General features: G+C 29.3%; 2 protein-coding genes across 2 annotated transcripts; both read left to right on the forward strand.

Annotated features, from left to right (window-relative positions):
• The first annotated feature begins 575 nt into the window (after window positions 1-575).
• LOC114383228 (laccase-4-like) lies at window positions 576-4,629 on the forward strand. The gene is made up of 6 exons (XM_028342853.1): window positions 576-783; window positions 1,774-1,925; window positions 2,032-2,276; window positions 2,482-2,610; window positions 2,995-3,918; window positions 4,177-4,629. Exons 1-6 carry the CDS (start codon window positions 691-693, stop codon window positions 4,305-4,307), a joined length of 1,674 nt encoding a protein of 557 aa, XP_028198654.1. The 5' UTR covers window positions 576-690; the 3' UTR covers window positions 4,308-4,629.
• Window positions 4,630-18,765: 14,136 nt separating this feature from the next.
• Window positions 18,766-21,285, forward strand: LOC114385305 (transcription factor DIVARICATA-like). The gene is made up of 2 exons (XM_028345322.1): window positions 18,766-20,006; window positions 20,380-21,285. Exons 1-2 carry the CDS (start codon window positions 19,573-19,575, stop codon window positions 20,867-20,869), a joined length of 924 nt encoding a protein of 307 aa, XP_028201123.1. The 5' UTR covers window positions 18,766-19,572; the 3' UTR covers window positions 20,870-21,285.
• The last annotated feature ends 1,525 nt before the right edge of the window (window positions 21,286-22,810 follow it).

The raw sequence follows: 22,810 nt of genomic DNA on the forward strand, positions 1-22,810 counted from the left end.
TACAACTGAATTTGCATACCGTACACCAATGATTAATTTTTAATACATGGAAACTCTTTGTGACAAAGAAACTCTTTGTGACAAATTAAGTTTCTAACAACCAAACCAAAAACTCGAATGACAAATAAAAAAGGTACCATGCTTTATACTTAAACAGTTTCCTAATTGGTTGTGGCGTATGTGTCATCTCCTTGACTTCATCAGGTAAAAAACGGTGTATATCCATTCCACCAATTGGCATATGTTAGCTGAGAATCGTTGTACTTCACCCAATATGGTTAGCCAAACCCAGTATCTTGATGTGACCACCTACTCCATCACAAAAAAGAAAAAAATCACCCATAAATTCAAACTAAGATTCTTAGCTTCAAAAGGTATCTTAGTTTATGGATAACTAGCTACTTTATGTGATACACAAGAAAAATAATAGAACTTTCTGGCCATCTTCTTTTTGTCTTCTTGGTGTACAGTTTACATTATTTTATTGTATTTATTATGTCTTAAGTATTTCTTCAAACCAACTTATTAAAATGACATTACAACAGAGAATACCTCTTTATAAGGTTGCCCCCTCCTACTTGGTTTGCATTGTGCATTCTACAATACAAAGTAGATTGCTAGCTATCAAAGGAAAAGCTAACTAGCATCTGTACTTTGTGTGGAGGCAGAGAAAATTCAAGGAGGTGGATCATGGCCATGATGTGGATAAGAATCATACTTCTAGTAGCGGCTTGCATGCTTCCTCTTTCAGTGGAAGCCATGGTTCGCCACTACAAGTTCAACGTAGGTGCATTGCATTACATTCTGATTTTAATTATCATGCCATGCTAGCATTATAGAATCAAGTTTGTTCATTCATGGTATATTGGAGAGATAATTAAGGAAAAATATGACATGAAACAGCTATAGCATATGAATAAATGATGTAACTGTTTTAAAAATATGCATGCTTATATGTTCTCTCACTCAATTATAGAACTTGCTTTCTTGAAAAATATACACGCATATAAGAATTTTAAATTTTGAAGATAGATTAGTGGACTGATATATATTTTGCAACAGGTAATAGCCTAAGTTCATAATTTTTGGCGCGCTTGCTCAGAGTGCAACAAATATTGAGGAAGTGAAAATCTAAAAGATTTCAACTATAACTAAGAGTGCCTTCATATGCAATTACTGTCTCATCTATAACTATTCATTACTGCGCGAAAGAGTTGTGTAGCTAAAGCAGTTGTTATTTAAGAAAAAATTCAATGTAAGAACCAAGAAAGTGTGAGCCTCCATAAAGCTATAGCTAGGCAATGCTTGTTTTATTTCTATTACTGTTGTCATTTATAATTTTTAATCAGTACTGAAGTGGAGGCATCTTAACAATCTTCTGCATGACCATAAAAGTGGTAGATAGTCAAGCATATTGGCCTTTAGTAAATGCTCATGCATTGACCTTATATCTTATAATTAGGTAATTAACTAAACTTTTATTTCGAGTTGTAAAACAATCTTCCAAATAGTTCAATCAGGCAGGGCTATATATAGTGCCTATTTAAAAATATAACCCTGCATATCTTTATCAAACAGCAAAGTGCTAGAGGCATATATATTGTTGAGCAATGCAAGGCACTCAAGTTTGGTAGATGTCCCAGAGAACATGCAGTTACACTTAATTGATCTTCTTGTTGGTCAAGAATGTATATATGTTGCAGTCACACTGACTCCTATAGCTTGGTCCATAGTCCTGCATGGTGGCTATTAATTGGTTTATGTTCTGTACAGGTGGTGGTAAAGAATGTCACAAGATTGTGTTCAACAAAGCCCATAGTAACCGTAAATGGGAAGTTCCCTGGCCCCACAATATATGCTAGGGAAGATGACACTGTTTTGGTAAAGGTGGTTAACCATGTTAAATACAATGTTAGCATCCACTGGTGGGTGTGCTAGAATTATTATATACTCTAACCTTGAGTAATCTTTTAGCCTTTTTTGTTTTACTAATTTTCCTTTTTAATTTGATGATCAATTAAAATTGAACAGGCATGGGGTGAGACAATTGCAGACGGGTTGGGCCGATGGGCCTGCATACATAACTCAATGCCCAATTCAACCGGGCCAGGCCTTTGTGTACAACTTCACCCTCACAGGGCAGAGAGGGACACTTTGGTGGCATGCACATATCCTTTGGCTTAGGTCAACTGTTCATGGTGCCTTGGTCATTTTGCCTAAGCTTGGAGTTCCTTACCCTTTTCCCAAACCCCACACGGAAAAAGTCATCATATTGAGTGGGTTCCCCTACCAGTAGTATTTTTTTTTATGCTGCCAAATATTCAACTTGATAGATGACTAGTCATGAATTAGAGAAAAGAAATATACCAATGTGGTAAATTGTTTCCTTTTGAAACTACTATATATAGTGAAATAAGATAGGAATCACATAATTAATGCAATTCTTAAACCTCACTACTACAAAATTTCAATTTGGTTCAGGTGAATGGTGGAAATCAGATACTGAAGCTGTAATAAATGAAGCTTTGAAATCTGGGTCGGCTCCAAATGTCTCTGATGCTCACACAATCAATGGTCATCCTGGATCTGTTCAAAATTGTGCATCACAAGGTGAAACTCATGAACTTAGCCCTTGAATATTTAATATAATTAGTCCAAGACTCCAAGCACAAGATGGAAAAGCAATTCAGTTAGAATTTGCTTGGTTTTTATTTCACTAACAATTGCAAAACATTGTCAAGTTATTGATATTTTTGTTTTTCTAATAAATATTTTTACACTAAGATGCCGTTACAAACTGTTAAATATGGTAAGAGTGTTGATTTTAACAATAACTACATTCAAGTTATACCTTCCACAACTTCTGATAGGTTAATAGTGTAACATTTCAACATATATAGAAATTCAACTCAATATTTAAAGATAAGACACTAAATAAAATCAAGATGAGAACATTTTCACTATAGAGGATGAATAATAAATTTCAATATGCAGGGGGATACAAACTCCAAGTTCAACCTGGAAACACCTACTTGCTAAGAATAATCAACGCTGCACTGAATGAAGAGTTGTTCTTTAAAATTGCTGGTCACCAACTGACAGTTGTTGAGGTTGATGCTGTCTACACAAAACCTTTTAAAACTGACACTATAGTTATAGCACCTGGCCAAACCACAAATGTGCTTCTAAAAGCAAACCGTGCTGCTGGCAAATACTTAGTAGCAGCCACTCCCTTCATGGATTCTCCTATTACAGTGGACAATGTGACTGCCACTGCCACATTACACTACACAGGCTCACTTGGTTCCACCATCACAACCCTCACTTCATTGCCTCCCAAAAATGCCACACCAGTTGCTACAAACTTCACTGACTCACTCAGAAGCCTAAACTCCAAAAAGTACCCTGCTAGAGTGCCTCAAAAGGTTGACCATTCCTTGTTCTTCACTGTCAGCCTTGGAGTCAACCCTTGCCCCACATGTGCCAATGGTAGTAAAGTGGTTGCAGCCATCAACAATGTGACCTTTGTTATGCCTAAAGTTTCTCTCCTCCAAGCACATTTCTTCAACATAAGTGGAGTTTTCACAGATGATTTTCCTGGGAAGCCTCCAGTGGTTTATGACTTCACAGGGACACAACAGCCAACAAATTTGAGGACTAATAGAGGGACAAGGGTATATAGACTTGCCTATAACTCCACAGTTCAATTAGTCTTGCAAGATACTGGAATGATAACACCTGAGAACCATCCTATTCATCTCCATGGATTCAACTTCTTCGTGGTTGGTAGGGGACAAGGGAATTTCAACCCCAAAAAGGACACCAAAAAGTTTAATCTTGTGGATCCTGTGGAGAGAAACACAGTTGGTGTTCCATCTGGGGGGTGGACTGCTATCAGATTCAGGGCTGATAATCCAGGTGAAGATGTTAATTAAGTTTGAATTATACTTGAGTTTTTAAACTAAGTTTGTACAAGTATCTCAAGTCTTGCTTTTTCAAAACTCAGTTTCCCGAATTTTACTCTTAAACATACTTTTGAAACCATCTCAACGGAAATCCAAACATGTCCTTAATTGTGTTTGAAAATACTATGAGACTACAATATTTATAGTAAGATTAAAGGATTTGCATGTCATGTCACATTTTTTCTTATATGTTATTTATTTTGTTTGGTAGGTGTTTGGTTTATGCATTGCCATTTAGAAATTCATACAACATGGGGATTGAAGATGGCATTTGTGGTAGACAATGGTAAAGGACCAAATGAGTCTCTACTACCACCTCCAAGTGATCTTCCCAAGTGTTGAGAAGAGGACTAATATACAATCTTCGCTTAAGGAGTAAGAAGGGGAAACACGTAAAGAAGATATAATTTCCAAAGGGAGTGTGTACCATCAAGGCTAATAACAAGATTTTCTTGGAGCAAATAAAAAGGATAAGCTGCTAATAGGGAAAATAAGACCAATTAGCATGTCTTCACTTTCTCTGTTTTTTCCCTGTCATTTTTTCATTTTTTTTGCATTATTTGTACTTCTCATCTCTCCTTGAAAGATAGTTTTGACTTCATGTAATTATATATACAGTGTGAATCAAAATTTACAGGATTTTCAAAATGCCTTGCTTTACTTACTTGCATCAGAAGTTCTGCTAACTTGTTTTTATGTACAATTGTACTACAAAGTCTCAGCACTGATTATGCAATATAATTGAAGCGCATGAAAATTGATTTTTCATATATAAGATCAAAAGTATGGTTCCATGGGATTAAGATAAACTTAGATTAACTGTTAATTTTAAATTGGTATACTCTTTACCCTGTGTACCAGTTCTGTGGTTTTTCTTTTTCCCCTTTTCTGGAACTTTAGCAGTTTTTTTTTTTTTTTTTTATAATAAACTTTTGCTGGTTATGTCTCATTATTGGAAAAATTATGGTGATATCAGAAAGATGATAAAGGACTGTCATCGTTGATTCTTTATTACATATAAAGTGATAGCTAGATGTTGACCCACGTGTTGTGCGGTTTATATATTAAAGTTACAATGATGTTATATCTTAATTTTGTCCAAAAAGAAGTTAAGATTAAAAAAAAATATAATGTATATAGTTAAGATTACAAAATATGCAAGTATATTTTCTGTAAATTGATGTTTTGAATGACTTTAGTTAGCAGAATATGTATATAGTTAAATAATTTTACCTTTTCTAGAGTAAAAATAAAAAGGCATGGCTCGAAGGAATGAAAATTGCACTAATATTTAACTAATAAAATAAGAAATGTTAGAAACTCTCTTTATAACTCTTTTTACACTATTTATTTTTATTGTTTGTGCATGTGCTATGTATTTTGAATTTTGATTTTCTCTTAGGTGTCTTCGTAGGTTGATGTGAATAACTAAGTAATTTATACTCTATGGCAGAAGATTTAATGTCGGTTTAAACTGCCATTAAACTTAAAAAACCCGCCAGTAAAATCCGATTTTGTTGTTGTGTGAATTGAACTTGGATTTATTTTAGTGCTTTACTTGGACTGGCTGATTTTTTTACCACCCTAATGTCCTTAGTGTACTTATGCTAGCAATATCATATTGGTATCTAGAACTAAGGGCATGAAAATTATGTTGTGTAACATAACTTTCTAAATTCCTAACTATAATTGAATTGTTGCTACTATGATTTGGGTTGCTGTTATATCATGATGATGTTGCTGCTACTATGGTTTTGATACTGTGCATGTTTTATGGATACTAGAATTTTATTTTGGAGATGGTATGCTGTATTGTTCCTCTCACGGTAACATAACTTTTTGAATTCCTAATCCTAACTATAATTGAATTTTCCTGATATAATGCAGATCTTGATGGGCGTCATAGATAAACGACAAAGGAGGTGAAATATACCTTTCCTATTTCAATGTTTGATCACTAATTTCTTGTTGCAAATGCTAGAAATGTGCTTATAGTGTTTAGTTTTCTGTAGGAGATTGAAATGTTCGACATTGAGGACAATGCATGGGAAATCTGTTGAATAGCTCAGTCAATGGTCAATGGGAGCAACACTGAGTAGTTTAGTTTGGCTTTTGTATCAGTTGTCTCTCGACATAAAAAATCTGCAACCAGAATAGAATATGTTTCTTCACCGATTCATCCAAGGAGAAACTCTAGTGTTCCATTCAAGGAAAGACTTTACTTGTATAGGTACCGAAGCATTTGGCAGTGATTTGACTATAATATGATATCATTTGTTTTCATCAATTGTGCCAATTACTTGACTTCTTTATGTTGTATATTAAACTTATATTGGGATTGTATATTATTTATGTTCAGGCAAGTGATAGTTTGAAGGAAATAAAATCTTAGGGAGAAGCTTCCAACATTTAAAATGAAGTTTGAGATCATGAAATCTGTTTAAGAAAATCAGATCGACACATATTCTATGTCATGTTTCCATTTCTATTTGTTGCTTGACTCATGCTTCTATAGATATTATATTATGCTTTGACTGATTTAAACTATAAAAATAAAATACTTTGTATTATGGATTAATTTTATGTATAAACAAGTACTATTTTTAAATTATCTGTGTTTGAAATTAATTAATATATATAGGTAAAGGTAATTCTTAAATATTTTTTATAAAAAATAAATAATTATAGTTGGCTGTCATCTATATTACAGTTGGTTTCTCATAGTGGGTTTTATCCACTATAATATAGACAGATTAACCTATTATAATTGTTTATACATTTTTTCAAATATACATTTTTACTCAAATTATTTACAATTTTTCCTTTGGTATTATCGAAGGTCAAATTATAGATAAAAGGACTCATTATATTACCCTCCAGTCACATGAATTAATTACTGAGGACTTTTTGAGGTCGTCAATAAAAAAATTGACGACAGAGGGACAAGAGCCATTTGTAAGCTGTCTGTTTACAAAAAGTCTACTGTAGTGAAAATTCTTGTAGTGTTTAGTCAATCTTATGTTATTTGTTCTTGCAAGCCGAGAAATTATGACAGATGGAAGAACTACACAGGGAGAAAGAGGCAGTATTGATTAAAGCTGCTAATGAGAAAGTCATTTCTTGTAGAATTGTCGAAGAATATGATCTATGAAACTTTTTGAAGTTGAACGCCTAGAACTGATGGAGTTAGCTACATCAAAGAAGCCACTTTCTTCAAAACTGACTCTTGACTATGAAACTATTCATAATCTTTATTTTTATGGAGGTAAATTATTTGATAGTTTTCTTAACTTTTCTGTTTATTTGCATTTTCTATCTTAGTTTTGTTTGTTGAATATGTGCAGTTTTCTCATCGAAGTGCTCAAATTATAATATCTTTTGTGACATTATTGTTATGCTCTTGTGCTCAGCTTCTAACTCATTCAAGGCAATGAAGTTGAAGTTTGTATATGCTGCACATTGAGTTGATACTTGGTAAATATTGTGTGAACCTAGAATAATGTTGAAAGTTGTTGTGTTTTTCTCACAGTCTCATATCTTTTAAGAGCTAAGATCAATGGTAGTTTATAATTCGTCTCAATTCACCTAAACATCTTTTATAAAAATAAAATTATGATAGTCCATCAAATACCAAGGAGGATTTCAATCATTTTCATTCATTAATCACAAAATCTCACATCACTTAAGAGTTATGTATAAATTTATAAATTTATACATTTTTTATAAAAGCAATATATATTTTAAAATTAAAAGATCACAACGTAAGTGATTTTTTATTCTTACACAAGATATTTTTTCAAATCTCAAGAGACCTGGTCAACTTTAATTGGTTTATTCACTCTTTTTAACTTTTATATATATTTTAATTTATAATAATAATAATAATAATAGTAATAATATCACCTTATTTTCATTTTATTTATTGTTTATTATAGTCGGCAAAGAAAATAGGAAAAATAATATAAATTTATCATTTCTTTGAAAAGTGTAAAGAAAAAACTAAATGTCTTGTATTGCTAGCTGTCGTTTTAAGCATTTCTGTTTTTTTTTTTCTTGATACAAATTCAGAATTACTGCTGATTTTAGAATACATGCATTGTGATAAAATTTGGATTAGGCGCTAATCCAGAATGTAAAACTTTCATTTTAGAATATACAAGCATGGTGAAATGGCGGGCTTTGTTGTTGCTCCTTTCTATTGAAATAGTGATTGAATTATGACGGAAGAGGAAGAAGAGGTATTTTGGGATGTTTAGGTTTATTTTAAAGTTAAAGGGAGTGTAGGGTGAAATTTAGGGCATGTAGAGAAAGAAGAGGTCATTTCCATGAATAAGATTCTAGTGAAAACATGGGGCTTGATTTCGAGTATTTTATTAACAGAAATGATATCTACACATTTTTTGTTGAAAACATAATTGTGCATAATTTTACTCAACCCCTCCCCCCGGCTATAGATGTCTAATAGAAAAAATTAACTATATATATATATATATATATATATATATATATATATCATTCTTCTAAATTTTTCAATTTTTTATTCATTTTAGTTTTTAATAAAATTTTCTCTTAAGTATAGTTTCTCATTAAATTAATATGTACAAAAATGATTTTTCTCACCAATTATGTGTTAGTGATAATGTGACATTGACTTAACTAATAAAATATCACATCATTAATGAATTGTAGAAAAATAAAAGATTAAATATACTTTTTGTCATTTCAAAAGCAGCAAATTTTTGTACTTAGTCTTGATTAATTGTATTGTTTTTTTCTTTTCATTTGATCCCTATTTTATTTTAAATATGATCGCAATTAGTCGTTATCATTAGTCAAGCTTATTGAGTGAAAACTTGTTCGCAACTAGTTGCTCTAACTAAGTTCATTTGCATTATGGGCAAAAAACTTATTTAGTTAAAGATGTATCATTAATTAACCATAAAGATATGAAATAGAAGCGTTGTAATTAATAATGAATTTTGCAATATAATTGAAGATGAATATTGAAAAAGATGATCACATGTATGCATGGACGGATTCAAGGGGATCGAGCGTATACACAGACCAGTAAAAAAAAAAGGCGTATACACACACGTATACTTTTTATTTTGTTTACATAGACCCACATATACTATGTTACTACCACGTAGTAATATTGTTGTATTATAATATAACAATCATATACACGTAGTAATATTGTTGTATTATAATATAACAATCATATATTTAGATTAATATTTGTAACGTCCTGAATGAATCACACTCTTGAATAAAAATGATTTAGAATTATATAAATACGAATGTGTATAGTTAAAAATTATTTAGATTAATTAATTGACATTATTTATTATAACAAAATGTATATATTTTTTAATAGTTCATCATTTAATAATTTTATAGTTAAGTGTGTTTAATTTAGAATAATTATGAAATAAAATATTTTCTGGAATGTTTTTTAAAAAACGTGTGAATGAGGATAAAATACACTTAAAGTAATTCAACAGTTTCACAAATGATTGTCAAGGTTTCAGAAATGATTACTTATAAAAAATTCTGACCGACAAAGATATTGAATTAAGTATCACCTTTTAAAGTATAATAGTGTGAAATCCATCAATAAATCAACAATTAAGAGCATTACAATATTACTATATTATGAACATTTATTATTGTATATATATAACATTGTTTATCAATCTTATGACTCTATTCTTCTTTTTGAAAAAAATTATAATATAATACAGAATTACTAAGAAAGTATTTGAATTGATCTTGATCATTTAATTTGTTTGGTATTCAAGCTACTTGTTTCAAGTATTGCAATTGAAAGATCATTTTAATATATGAAGATAATAAAAAAAATAGACTTTTAAGAAAAAGACGAAGGATAAATTTTTAATTGATTGTTTGATTATGAAAAACTACTGAAAATATTGACACAAATTTATTAATTATAAGAATATTAATATACATGACTTAGATATACGATATACGATGTACGATATGATATATTTATTTATTATGATTTAATGTTTATTTATTATTAATGTTTTCTACCCGCCCTAGATAGATTTTTAGATCCGTCCAAACACGTATGATGATGCAATAATATTCATTTAGTTCCAAGAGGGCGACTTTGGGATAGGACATCAATAAGATTGAGTTTATGAATTAGGGTAGAGAAAGGAAAAATCTCGTGCAAGTCATATATTGACATTAATTTTTCTTAGATAAATTATCACTTAGCAAATCTTCATCAATGAAAAAATTCATTTATAAACATTTTTAGATAAATAGGATCAAAATGTAAGAAAAATTTAACAGCATTAAAATTTTACAAAGACAAAACATATTTTTACATCGTATTTAATTTTGTCATATGATTTTTCCTTAACTATGTCAATATTGCCTCATCATTTAACGGTAAAATAATTACAACAAAGAATATATATATATATATATATATATATATATATATATATATATATATATTAGATTAAATGACGAACACTTTTTTTATTAAAAAAATATTAGACTGAAATTCAAATTTGAGATTTTATAAGACAACATATACATTTAACCTAAATAAAAATAGTGCAAAAGAATAAGGATCGAAAATAAAGAAAGAGAGGAAGTAAAAGATGTTAGCAAATTAATTTTAATTAAGTAATCATCTCATTCTATCAACCACGAGAAGCAAGTGATATATAATTTCTTTATTATAGTTGCAATTAATTAACAATTTTTTATTTATTTATTGAAATTTGATTCAACCATACCTCTATTTATAGAAATTAGAAGAGATCAAAGCGAATTGTGATGTGTTCACCACCATGTTAAACCCTAACAGGATTAACACTGTCAATTTGTAACTTGTGTTGACTCTCCAATCCCCACACACACCCCTTTTTAAATGTCTTGCTGTATATAGACCCGCACTTTGATCTTATTTTCTTGTTTTCAATAAATATAATTGAACTTGTCATGAGTTTGAGTGTAGTATAGTGTGTCCCCTTTCTAGGCTGTTTTGATAACTTTGTCGGAACTTTGCCTCTCTCATAGGGAGTTTTCCATTGTTTTAACGTGTCTATGTATAATCTTCTTCATCATATGGGAGTCATGGATCCAGCTTGTAAAATAAAAATTAAAATATTGAAAAGTTTTGCTTTTCTATCGTTGCATATCAAAAACAACATTAATTGATGATCTCTACCATGAATATGTTTAATATTTCTTTCGTCTCTAGTTATAATATTATTTTTACAATTTTATTTGTTTTTTATAAGTTTTTTTTTTAATTTTTAAATACATTAATTATTTTTTTACATATTTTTACTTGATTATTCTTTCTTTAAATATTAATAAAAAATAATTAATTATTTAGAAAGATAAGAAAAATAATAATTTTAAATTAATAATATAAATAATTGATAAAATTAATATAATTAATTATTTTTTTTAAAGAATATCAATTAGTTAAAAGAATCTTATAATTAAAAAGAAAGAATACATACCGTACCACTCCAGGTTAAGGGTGAGATTAATTTGTTGCACCCATAAAAAGGATAGTATAAAAGAAATTAACTAGGGAGAGGTATTACAAATAAAACTATTGCTTTTGATCTAATTTGAGTATTTGACCAAAACATCAAAATGTGAAATTTCCTTCCTCAAATACAAAGAGTAGGTTGATGCCAACGAGTGACAAGTACTAGCTATGCAGTATCCTTTCCAAACCTTACCCATCGATCTCCATATTGTAAAACAACAGAATCTTATAATGAAAAGTTTGCTAGAAAATAAGTGTAATTAAACCCATGAACAAAAAATGAATGTTTGCATGCATAAATGATTGTGCCAAAAGAAAATGTGCTTAAATGTTTCCATTAATTAGCAGCAGATCCACGTTGTGGAATTAATGTGGACACAAATGCCTTGGCTAAATTTAAAAAATATGTATTATTTACCTCACTTTGAATTAAAATATATATGATCACGCTATTTCTTCCACGGCAGTTTAAAATAAAAGATAAAATAAAGAAGCTTTTTCTTAAATATATTTTTGGTCATTGTTTTCAATTATTTGATAAAAAAAACTACTCTAAGAAAATATCGATAAGCATTATTGAGTTGGTAGACGTCTTATGCCTAGTAGTATATGGATCCTTCTTGGCTGAATTTGCATACTTGCACAGTTGCACGTGAGTATTCTCTAATTGAACTTTTCTAAAAAAATAAATAAGTGTATTAAAAATTTAATTTATTTATTATACATTTAAAGTAATTTATTAAGTTTATAAAACATTTTAATCCAAATAAAAAACATTATTTAACGTGTTTAAATTAATAGTACATATTTTAACTAAACAATCATTTATTTTTATTGCCTTATTTGAAAGAGTTTTTAAAGTGTTTATTTGATTATTACTATTTGATTTCTAGAAATAATCTAATGTGGACCCAATGGCATTTTCTGACTCTTCCTTTTGACTTTAACTCGGGAATCTTTCCATTTATGGAAGCGATTTAGTGGCGACTAATGCAAAAACCCATATACTCAAATTTATTTATAATCAATTTAAGTTGCTTTTCAACTTTTTTTTTCTTTCTTTTTAAACATTATTTATTTTTTTAATTTATGAAGATGGAGTCACTTTCTTTCCCAACAACTGTCCATGCACGCCCCTACATGACCTCCAAGAGACATGTGCTGATACAGATGCAATAAATAGTATAGTTAAAATAAATAAATAAGTCAAATAATGTTACTTTTATGTTTAGAGAGAGAGAGTAATACTGTGTAAGCTACATATTATGTTTGTTTTGAATTGATTTAGCTATTATTACATTGGCATGTACTTCTTTGGTTCTTATTCATAAGGAATTTTTTTTTAAAGAAATTGATTAACATTTTTTTATAAATTACTCATTATTAAAATTTGATATCAAATATAAACTTTTTTATTAAATAAATGACATTTTGAAGATAATTTCATTAAATGAAATAAAAATAATTGATATTTATTTATATTTTAAAAAACATAATAAATTTTTTCGCATATAAAAAAGAACAGAAGTAGTATTTGCTGCTAACGATTTCTAAAACACACTTTCGAATTAGGATTCTTTGGAGGGAGACATCATCATATTCAAACTAAGATTAAAAATAAAAATGAAAATCAGAGATATTACAAAATTTGCATTAATTCGCTGGGTGTTAAGTGCAATATTAATTCAGTATGAGCATATGCAAAGATTTGTTAGGCCACCTTCGATTAAATCCATACTTAACAACTCATGCATCAAATTTACACAAATTGGATATAATAAAAGTAAATTACGATAATGGGTGAAACTTTCAACTGAATAACAATGTTAAAAAAATAAATATAGTTAGATTAGAAATTTGTATCGTATATATAAATGGAATTTATAAGATTTTACATTCATTTAAAATTATATTACACATTATTTACATGCATTAAAATTAAAATAATACATAATTTTCAACTATATAATCATATGAAGTGTTTGCTTATACTTTATATAATTTTTTTTAAAAAAAATTAGCATTAATGATCAACTTTATGAATAACTTAAATCTAACAATTACATTCATATTAAATTTCTGCTACGTAAAATTATTGGATGATATGGCAAATAACAATATATAATGTACCTATACCAGGTGGACATATAACTTTCTTCTTCTCTTGTGTCTATGTAAATGACTTAGTCTAGTGTTGACTATGGTGAAGTACATGTAAAAAACACCCTAACATTTAAGTAAGATTTTGGTCAAAAATAATAAATGAAGATAATATGAGAATCAACCGTATCTTATTTTGACATTTACATAATTATTTATAATACCTTAATGAACCTTGAACTTATGAGCTCTTTTTTAAGATTATCTTTTTAGGTAATGCATCTCTGATCATTATTCATAGTTGAATTCTCCTCTAATAGTTTTTAAGTTAATTTAGACAGTTTTATCCTTAAATAAGCGATCAAGGGTGAAGTGAGAATGTTTGGGTACTCAATTTAATCGAGTATTCGACTTTTGCTTTGAAAGGTTGTTCTACTATGATAGTATTGAGAGCATTCGGTATTTAATATGGCTGAATACTTGGCACTAATATATACACAAAAAATCACCATTTTGAAAAATAATACTCTAGTATTCAACCAACATTAGTATGATCACAATATTACTTTAGAAGGTCAGGGTAAGAATAGTACTTAGGTATTCAATTTAGTCGAGTATTTATATAATTAGAAACCTACCCTTAAAGAAGATGTGCTTTTAGTGTCCTAAAAATTTTGCTAAGAATATTTTTAGGTATATATAGTATGAGGTAGAGAAATATAGTTTAGATTGAAAAAAATAATATAGAAAAATTTCGATGGAGACAAAGTAATAAAATAATTATATTATTTTTATTATTATTTCTAAAAAATATTTATAAGAAAAATATTATGGAACTCACGTGAACTTGTCTTACGTCTCTTGAAAATAATATGAGAGAAAGAGATGAAATCTTATTTAAATTGGAAAATTTACACAGTTATTACATTAAAAAAGATATACAAATTAATTAGTACAAACATATTTTTCTTTTTAATTAGATATAATTTTTTTCCTTCTCTTTTAGTTTTTTCCTTTTTCTCTCTCTCTCTCTCTCTCTCTTTATCAAATATAAGAATTTTGGATTCTGCTAGTTTCGATCCCAGAAGCTGAAGGAATTAAATCATGAAAGCTTCAAATTCATGCATGGGCTATGAAAATGATTAGCTAATAATGAGTTTCTCGATTTGTTGATAGGTACACTAGAAATCCTAATATCTCGATTTTTCTCTATAATGCATTCTTCGATCATTATGCGGTTGACTTAAATTTAATTTTGGTTCATCCATTTTAATTAATAAGTATTTTTTTCTCTATTTTAAAATTAAAAAATTTGATTTTTTTTATTTTAAGAAATTTACAATTATGATGTTAGAGAGCTAAAAGTTGGGCCACTTTAAAATTACAAAATGTTACCATTAAAAAATTATAAAGAAAATAAACATAAAACGTGAGATATTTCATTCATCTATAATAATAAGTGAAAATGGATACTTATATAGTCTTAAGAATGTCAATTGAATAATAATTATCCAAGTATCACTATCATATTATATTAAAACAAGTAAAATAAAACTATAATTGTAAAATACATATTTAACTCCAATCAATAAAATCCTTAAATCATTTTATTTTTTTTCTTTTGTGCCTCATTTGGCCTTTTCTATCACTTGGTCTAATTCTTAAATTTCTCTATTTTATTTAATTGAACACTAGATGTAATATATTTATTTAAGATATCATAAAAAATGATTTTCATAATAAATAAAAAGAAATAAATATAGAAAAAAATACAAAGTTTGACTAAAATTATAAATTTTCTAAAATAAAAAGATCAAATATATCTATTTTAAAATTAAAAAAAAAAACAAATTATAGATTAAGAAAATACGAAAGTTAAAATTTTATTTATGCCTATATTATTTTAATTTGTCCTGATAAAAAAAATATTTTAATTTGTTTTTTATCTTTTTCGTAGATAATCTAAATATTTAATTGTAATCACTCAATCTTACCAATTGTATATGATATTTATCATTCATTCAAACCCTGTTATTAAATAGTTACGTCAAACTCGTTGCAAGTCTGTTAAATTAAAATATAAAAAAACGACGTGTCGCCATTCTGTCAGGTAACTTCAACAAAGGTTCACTTTAAGATTAAATAATTAAGAATAGAATTAAGCCTACTTATCAGCAACTCAAGGGTTTCGATTGTTTATGAATTAACAAATAAAATACACACAATCATTGTTTTTTTTATCATATCAATTTATTAGTTTTTATTAAAAGCGTCAGTTGAAAAAATTCAAATTTGTTATCTTTCTCCCTTTCCCAACCAATAGATTAACTTATATTTCCAAAATACTCCAACTTTAATCATACCCACATTACCAGATGATAGTGCAACGTTCTTTTTCAACCTTTATGGAACTACTTGTGCATATTAGTGTCTTTGTTAGAGGTGTAGACAGTAAACTAATGCTTTTAGAATGTTTTACAAGCATAATCGAGTTAATTATGAAAGTTTTCTTGTATAATTTCAATCTTCTATGAAACCAAACAATTATAAAAGACTTTGAAATATTACTCGAGTTAAATTATCAAGCAGATGTTAAAATTTTATATAAATCTTTCATAATTGATTAAATTGTGCTTATAATATACTTAAAAAAAAGTGAGTTTTATGCACTTCTCTAATTAGGTGTTTGTTGTTAAATTTTTACAACGAAAACTAAAATGTAACATCAAATTGAAATTGAGCTTATAACATGCTAAAAAAATGAGTCCTATGCCCCTTTAATTAAGTGTTTATTGTTGATTTTTGATAATGACAACTAAAAGATAATATCAAATTGAAAAAGTATATAAAAGTTTAGCAACCTAATTAAAAGAAAAAATCAAAAAATTAATTGAAAATATAATAAAAGTATGGAGATCGAAGAATAATTAAAACTTATTTATATTTCTAAGATATGAAATATTTTAAAATAACAAGTAGATAAACATGGAAATTTATAAGAGAATAGAGTATTATTGCTGGATGTTTAGCCAAAATTAAATGGATAGAAAAACCTGTTTTTTTATAGCTCACCTGGTCATTGGTTAGTTGGTACAACGGTGGTAACAGCCAACAAAAACAAGACACGTGTGAGAATCAGAAAAGGTGGGACCCAGGTCCTAGAGATCCTAAAAATACTACAATTATTTGGGAAGACACCCAATAAGAAAAGGACGTGAGTTATGATGAAACCGTATGTGGGACCCACTGCATCAACTTGCTGTTCTGTGTCATTTACCATCCATACATCTCAACCGTTATTTTGGCGGCTACCTCGGGCTTCACCAAAATCTCCTTTAATACTTTTTTAGAAGAAAGGAAACTTTACAATCAAAATTATTTAATATAACACTAGAGTAATATTTTGAGTGTTAGTTAAAATATAAAAAAATATTAGTATGTTTTTCAAAATATTTAATGCACTTAAAAATTATAGTGAAAATACTTTAATGATTTTTTCATTAAGAGATTTCTATTTAGATTTATTATTATATAACTCAAAGTTATATATAGTGATGTTAATATATAATAGTTAAAAAAGTGTTTTTAAGATTGGCTGTTTTATGACAGAAAAGTTTTTTTTTTAATCATTTTAGCCGATTAATAAAATATAAATAATTTACTTAATTGAATTAGCATGATAGATAAATCATTACAACTCTTCTAGTACATGTTTTTAATATTTACGAATAAAAAAATCTTATTAATACTACACGTTCATATGCATAAAAAATTATATATTTTTTTAGAGAAAAAAATCATATCTAGTGATATAGAAATTTACTTATAATTAAGTGTTACTACTATTAAGATTCATCTCGTTTTGATAATCCGTCCCAATTTAATGATAATGTTAATTTCTAAAAAAGATCTGTATATTCTTACTAATTGGATAAGGATACACTTCAAATTAACTCCATTATGGTGTAAAATTTATACAAATAAATTAATACTTTTTACATAATAATATGGTCCTGTTGTATTAATATAATTTATTTTAATTATATTATGAAGCATCCTTTAGTTATTTAAATTTCTGAAATTTCACTGCTTAATTATACATAATGTCTAAATTCATTTTATTAATATATTTAGTTATGGACTTATGCCCTAGTCTAGTCCTATTCCGTTCCTAGTTCAATAAATAGCCAATTAAAATATCAAGTCAAGTTTAGACTAATTGTATCTGTCCTAATTCATAGTAGTATCAACAAATTTTAAATAATGATCAAAGTAACATAACATTAAGAAAGCCAGAAAAAGTAAAAGGTTCATTTTAAAAGTTGTAATAAACCAATAATCACTGTATATTTTCGTGTCCAAAATTTAGTTTGAAGGTCTTATTAAGTTGAACGAGTGTGTTAAAGATAATTGAAAAAAACTAAAAAGAAAATATAATATTTTTTTATTGGCCGAAAAATATATTATTTACTACATTAAATAAATTATTCTTAATTATTAGTAACTTCTGTGTTACAGTATTTTTTTATAAAAAAAAACTTCTATTTAGCAAGTGCTCGTATAAGAAAATTTATTAATACTAGTATTAGTCTAAATATGGTTAAAAGCATGACACTTACATGAAATTTATGTGTGTCATATTTCTGTCTTTTTTTTTTTTACTTATTCATTGTTAAGAAGATTTTGCTTTTATTTATCTGTTTATTCATAAATTTAAAATAATATTAATTACTATCCTTTTAATCCCGTCCTTACTTTAACAAAATTCTTAAATAGAAAAATTAACATAAAAATTTCAAATTAATTTTAAAAATAAATTAAACAGTTGGCTTAATATGTTTGGATGCTAGTATAAGAAATTAAGAATTGTTGTGGGCTGAACATCATTGACTAGTGCGTAGCAGGTGGCTCTTCCATCATTTATGATGAGCTGCCAATCCACATTTCTTGTCGCAATTCCAACCAATGGAAGAAAAGAAAATTAAAAAATGTTTAAATTATTATTTTTATGAATTAAGAAAACTATTGCAATTTGCAAGTCTATGAAGTAATTAATTTATTAATTATTATTTTCCTGAAAAATGCACAGAACCAACAGTGTCCATTATATAGTAAGAGAGACCTTTCTTGATATAGTTGCAGACATAGTCCCCTCAATCACATTATATCCAATCACAGCTCAACAACACCAACTTCATCACTTTTGTTTAGGTGGTTCCTCTCTTGAAAAAAATATTATTAGCAATTTTGTTTAAATTTAAGCATGGTCACTTGCTTTTCAGCTTGCACTTAGCTGGTCTTGCCTATAATTTTTTTTTTTTTTTTTGTGCTGAGTTGTTTTGTTTATTACTATTTCTTCTCTTTTCCTTGTTACACAGACAAGGAAAAAGGGAGAAAGAACAGTTTTTTTTTTTCTTTTTTTTGAATAAGTCTTTCTCTACCCTCAGTTGCTCTCATAGACTCTTGACTCTTTCAGTTGTTTACTAATTAACACTCATCACATTCGTTGTGTTTGGCTTCTTCACTCGCTTTCTCTATTTTTTTCTCACTAAAAAGTTCCATCTTTTTTTTTTTTTTTTAATTTCTGGGGTTATTATTGCTTTCTGTGATTCTGTCTCAGTTCCATTTTGGTATCTTTGAGGGAAATTCATTGGGTTTGCAGGGTTTTATCTTGTTAGAATTTAGACCAATTGGCTAACAGATAATAGTCTTCATTGAACATCAATTTCAAGCATTCTCTCTGATTTTTTTGATCAAGTGGCTCTTTTCTAGATTCCGATTCCCTTCAAAATGCTTCTGGATTTATCCTTAGTATTGTTGTGGTAAAACCTCCACTTCTGTTATCATTTTCTCTCTGCCTTATCTTCCTCAGTTTCCACTCATCAAGTTTCAATCTTCCTTTGAATAAGCCCAAATTTGATTGTATGAACCAGTAGCTTTTGCTTGTAAATTGAATTGATGAAGTGGGAAAGTATAACCCTTTCTTCTCCTACTTCTTGTACTCCAAACTCCAACACCAATTGGTTGGTGGAAAATAATAGCAGGAGCACAAAATGGACCCCTGAAGAGAACAAGCTCTTTGAAAATGCTCTTGCAGTGCATGATAAGGACACCCCAGATCGGTGGCACAAAGTGGCTGAGATGATTCCTGGAAAGACAGTGGTTGATGTGATAAGGCAGTACAAGGAGTTGGAAGTGGATGTTAGCAATATAGAAGCTGGTTTGATTCCAGTTCCTGGCTATAGTAGCACTGCTATCTCACCCTTCACCTTAGATTGGGTGAACACTCCTGGCTATGATGGGTTTAAAGGATGTGGAAAGAGACCTTCCTCAGTGAGACCCATTGAGCATGAAAGGAAGAAAGGAGTGCCTTGGACTGAAGAGGAACATAAGTAAATTTTTACCCTTTGGCATTTGTTTTGACACATATTGTTGTTTTTATTATTTATGATTAGTGTTAAGCGGTATCTTTACATATAGATTTTTAATATATGATGTTATGATCATCTGGGAATGTGTATCTGTTTGAAAGCATGGTGATTGTGTGAAAAGCTACAATTGGTGGATGGAATTTAAAGTTAATTAAAGCTAGAGGTGTAGGGACAAGAATTCTGTGTAGATATTAAAGGGTTGGATTTTTTTTTTCTTTTTCTTTTTATTTTCAATTGATAGCTAGGTCTTTTGGGTGAGTTTGTTAGTTTTAAAAAAATTGTGTCCTTTACTTCTAGATTTGGAGTTTAAACTTCCTTTTGATGTTCTCTGCAGATTGTTTCTATTGGGTCTGAAGAAGTATGGGAAAGGCGATTGGAGAAATATTTCTCGCAATTTCGTGATTACTAGAACTCCAACACAGGTTGCTAGCCATGCTCAGAAGTACTTCATAAGGCAACTTTCAGGAGGCAAAGACAAGAGGAGGGCCAGCATACATGACATAACAACAGTGAATCTCACAGAAACCATCACAACTTCTTGTTCAGAAGACACCAATAGATCCACTTCACCACATGTTCTCTCACAGCCGCAGCAGCAAAATTCTACTCCTACTACCCCCAGAACTCATTTTCAGTGGACTAATCAGTCTAACACAGGAGTAGCTATGACTCTCAACCCTGCTCATGAAAGAGTCTTCATGTCTCCTTATGGTGCTAACTCCTTTGGGGTTAAAATTGAGGGACAGAATCTTCATGAGTCTTCTTACTTGGGACCTCAGACACAGAACATGGTTTTCCAAATGCAACAGTCCTCACAACACTAGTTCCATGCATTAGAACTTGTTGTAGTGAATTATTAATGGGTAGAAGTAGAACCAGAATCTTCTGTCCATTTCAATAAGTACGGTGCTTGAGTTGAGCTTTTTCCTAAGTTCTTATGTGAATATCCTAGATTATTGGTTAGTTATTATGAACTTGAAGGAAGGTACATAGATTTGTTTCTTTAACAAATAAGAACTTCCTGAAAGGAGTGGCAGGCAACCAAGTCCCAAACGTTGGTCTTGGTTGGTTTTGTTGTCTGGGAATAATGGATTTCAAGCAAAGTGTATAAATAATGGAATTTCGACTTAGAGGAAAAGAGGCACTTCAAATTTGATAACTAGATAGGCATATATATTTGTATGTGGAGGATACTGTTACTGCAATTGAATTCAAAGCAAACTTTTATTTGAGAAATACATAATCTGATACCTTGTCAATGGTTAGATATTCAATGGTAAGACTAAGGTGCATAAAGATATTGTGCATCAGTAATTTACCTACCAACCCTCGGAGAGCCCTTTTAGTTCACTTAGTGAAAGACCAGAAGGGCATCTCTAAGTTTAGTATCTTAACAAGTTTAAAATGCTATGCAACAATAAAGTGATTCCATGACAAGGGTAAATTAAAGTTTATGTCAACAAGTTATTAAAAATACATGTATTGGGAACTTGATCTGCTTTGTGCAATTACTACTAGTAAAGAATCCTTTAAAATCGTTTTTTTGACATGTTCCACGGTTTTAAACCGTCTTTGAATCCGTCTTTGTGGAAAATGGAAAATGTAAGAGACACAACGCCAATATCACAACTCTAATTGACTATCAAATCAATACTTGAATAAACATCAATCTAAATGTAACTCACATTAGAACAACTTGGAGAGTCACACCAGGGTGTGTGAGAAAAAAAACCTGTTTGAAATTTTTAAGGCAAACAAACAGGCAAAAACACTATTAGTCATATTACAAATATTTTCCGAACACCAAATATGCATACACAAACACACAAGAAATTGTACAAGCACATGAAATCAAAACACCCTGCACCAGAAATCTAGAGAGGGCAACAGTCCGTGTACATTGATACATTTATTAGCAATCACTGTTGCAAGATGCTAATGACATGGAAATTTTCAACAAAAGATATATGTTAACTTTTTTAACTTAGTCTCACGCTGGGCCTTGTCTTGATCATCCGATTAAGTAAACCTCCGTAATAGTAAGATAGTAAGAAGTACCTGCAACACGAGTAAATTGAACAGCTAGAATGTAGATTTGATGGAGTTATTTACACTGGTAAATACTCTAATTTGCATTTGCAATTAATTTACCTGAATTTGTACCATTGTGTAATGACTGACAAAGCTGAAGGAGGTTATCAGAAACATTTTTTTCATATGTCTCCACTATTTAACTTGGCAAACAACCCATCAAAATCACAAGATCTTCATGTTGTTCGAAACATAGAGATCCTGTGATTTCCTCTGACAGACAAAAAGTTAACTAATGGGATTTTAGTAACAAAAATTAAGTACTAGAACCCATTATTAGTATGATGAGACAAAAGTAGTTGAATTTGAAGTGAAGATATAAATGCACCCAAAAGATTGCTTCAATTGAAACCCTACAAGTATCCTACGGGATTCTACTAGTGAAGATCTCTGTTCCCTTTCTTTTTCTTTGTATTTTTCTTTTTACTAAGATCAATCTGAATTTATAATTATGGCCTGGATTGCACTCAAATTTAGGTATTAGAGAATTGGATAACCTACTTTCTTTTCACGTACAAGGGGGGTCCTATTCCTTTGTTAATTCTTGATAATTAGTGAAATCCTTCTTAAGAATCCCATGAGAAGAGGAAGACTCCTTACAGGTCGATTATTAATTTTTTAATTAGAATAATTTATGTACTAAGATGGATTCAAGAGTGATTAGACAAGCAATA

The sequence above is a fragment of the Glycine soja genome, chromosome 14 (assembly GCF_004193775.1).
Source record: "Glycine soja cultivar W05 chromosome 14, ASM419377v2, whole genome shotgun sequence".
NCBI lineage: Eukaryota > Viridiplantae > Streptophyta > Magnoliopsida > Fabales > Fabaceae > Glycine > Glycine soja.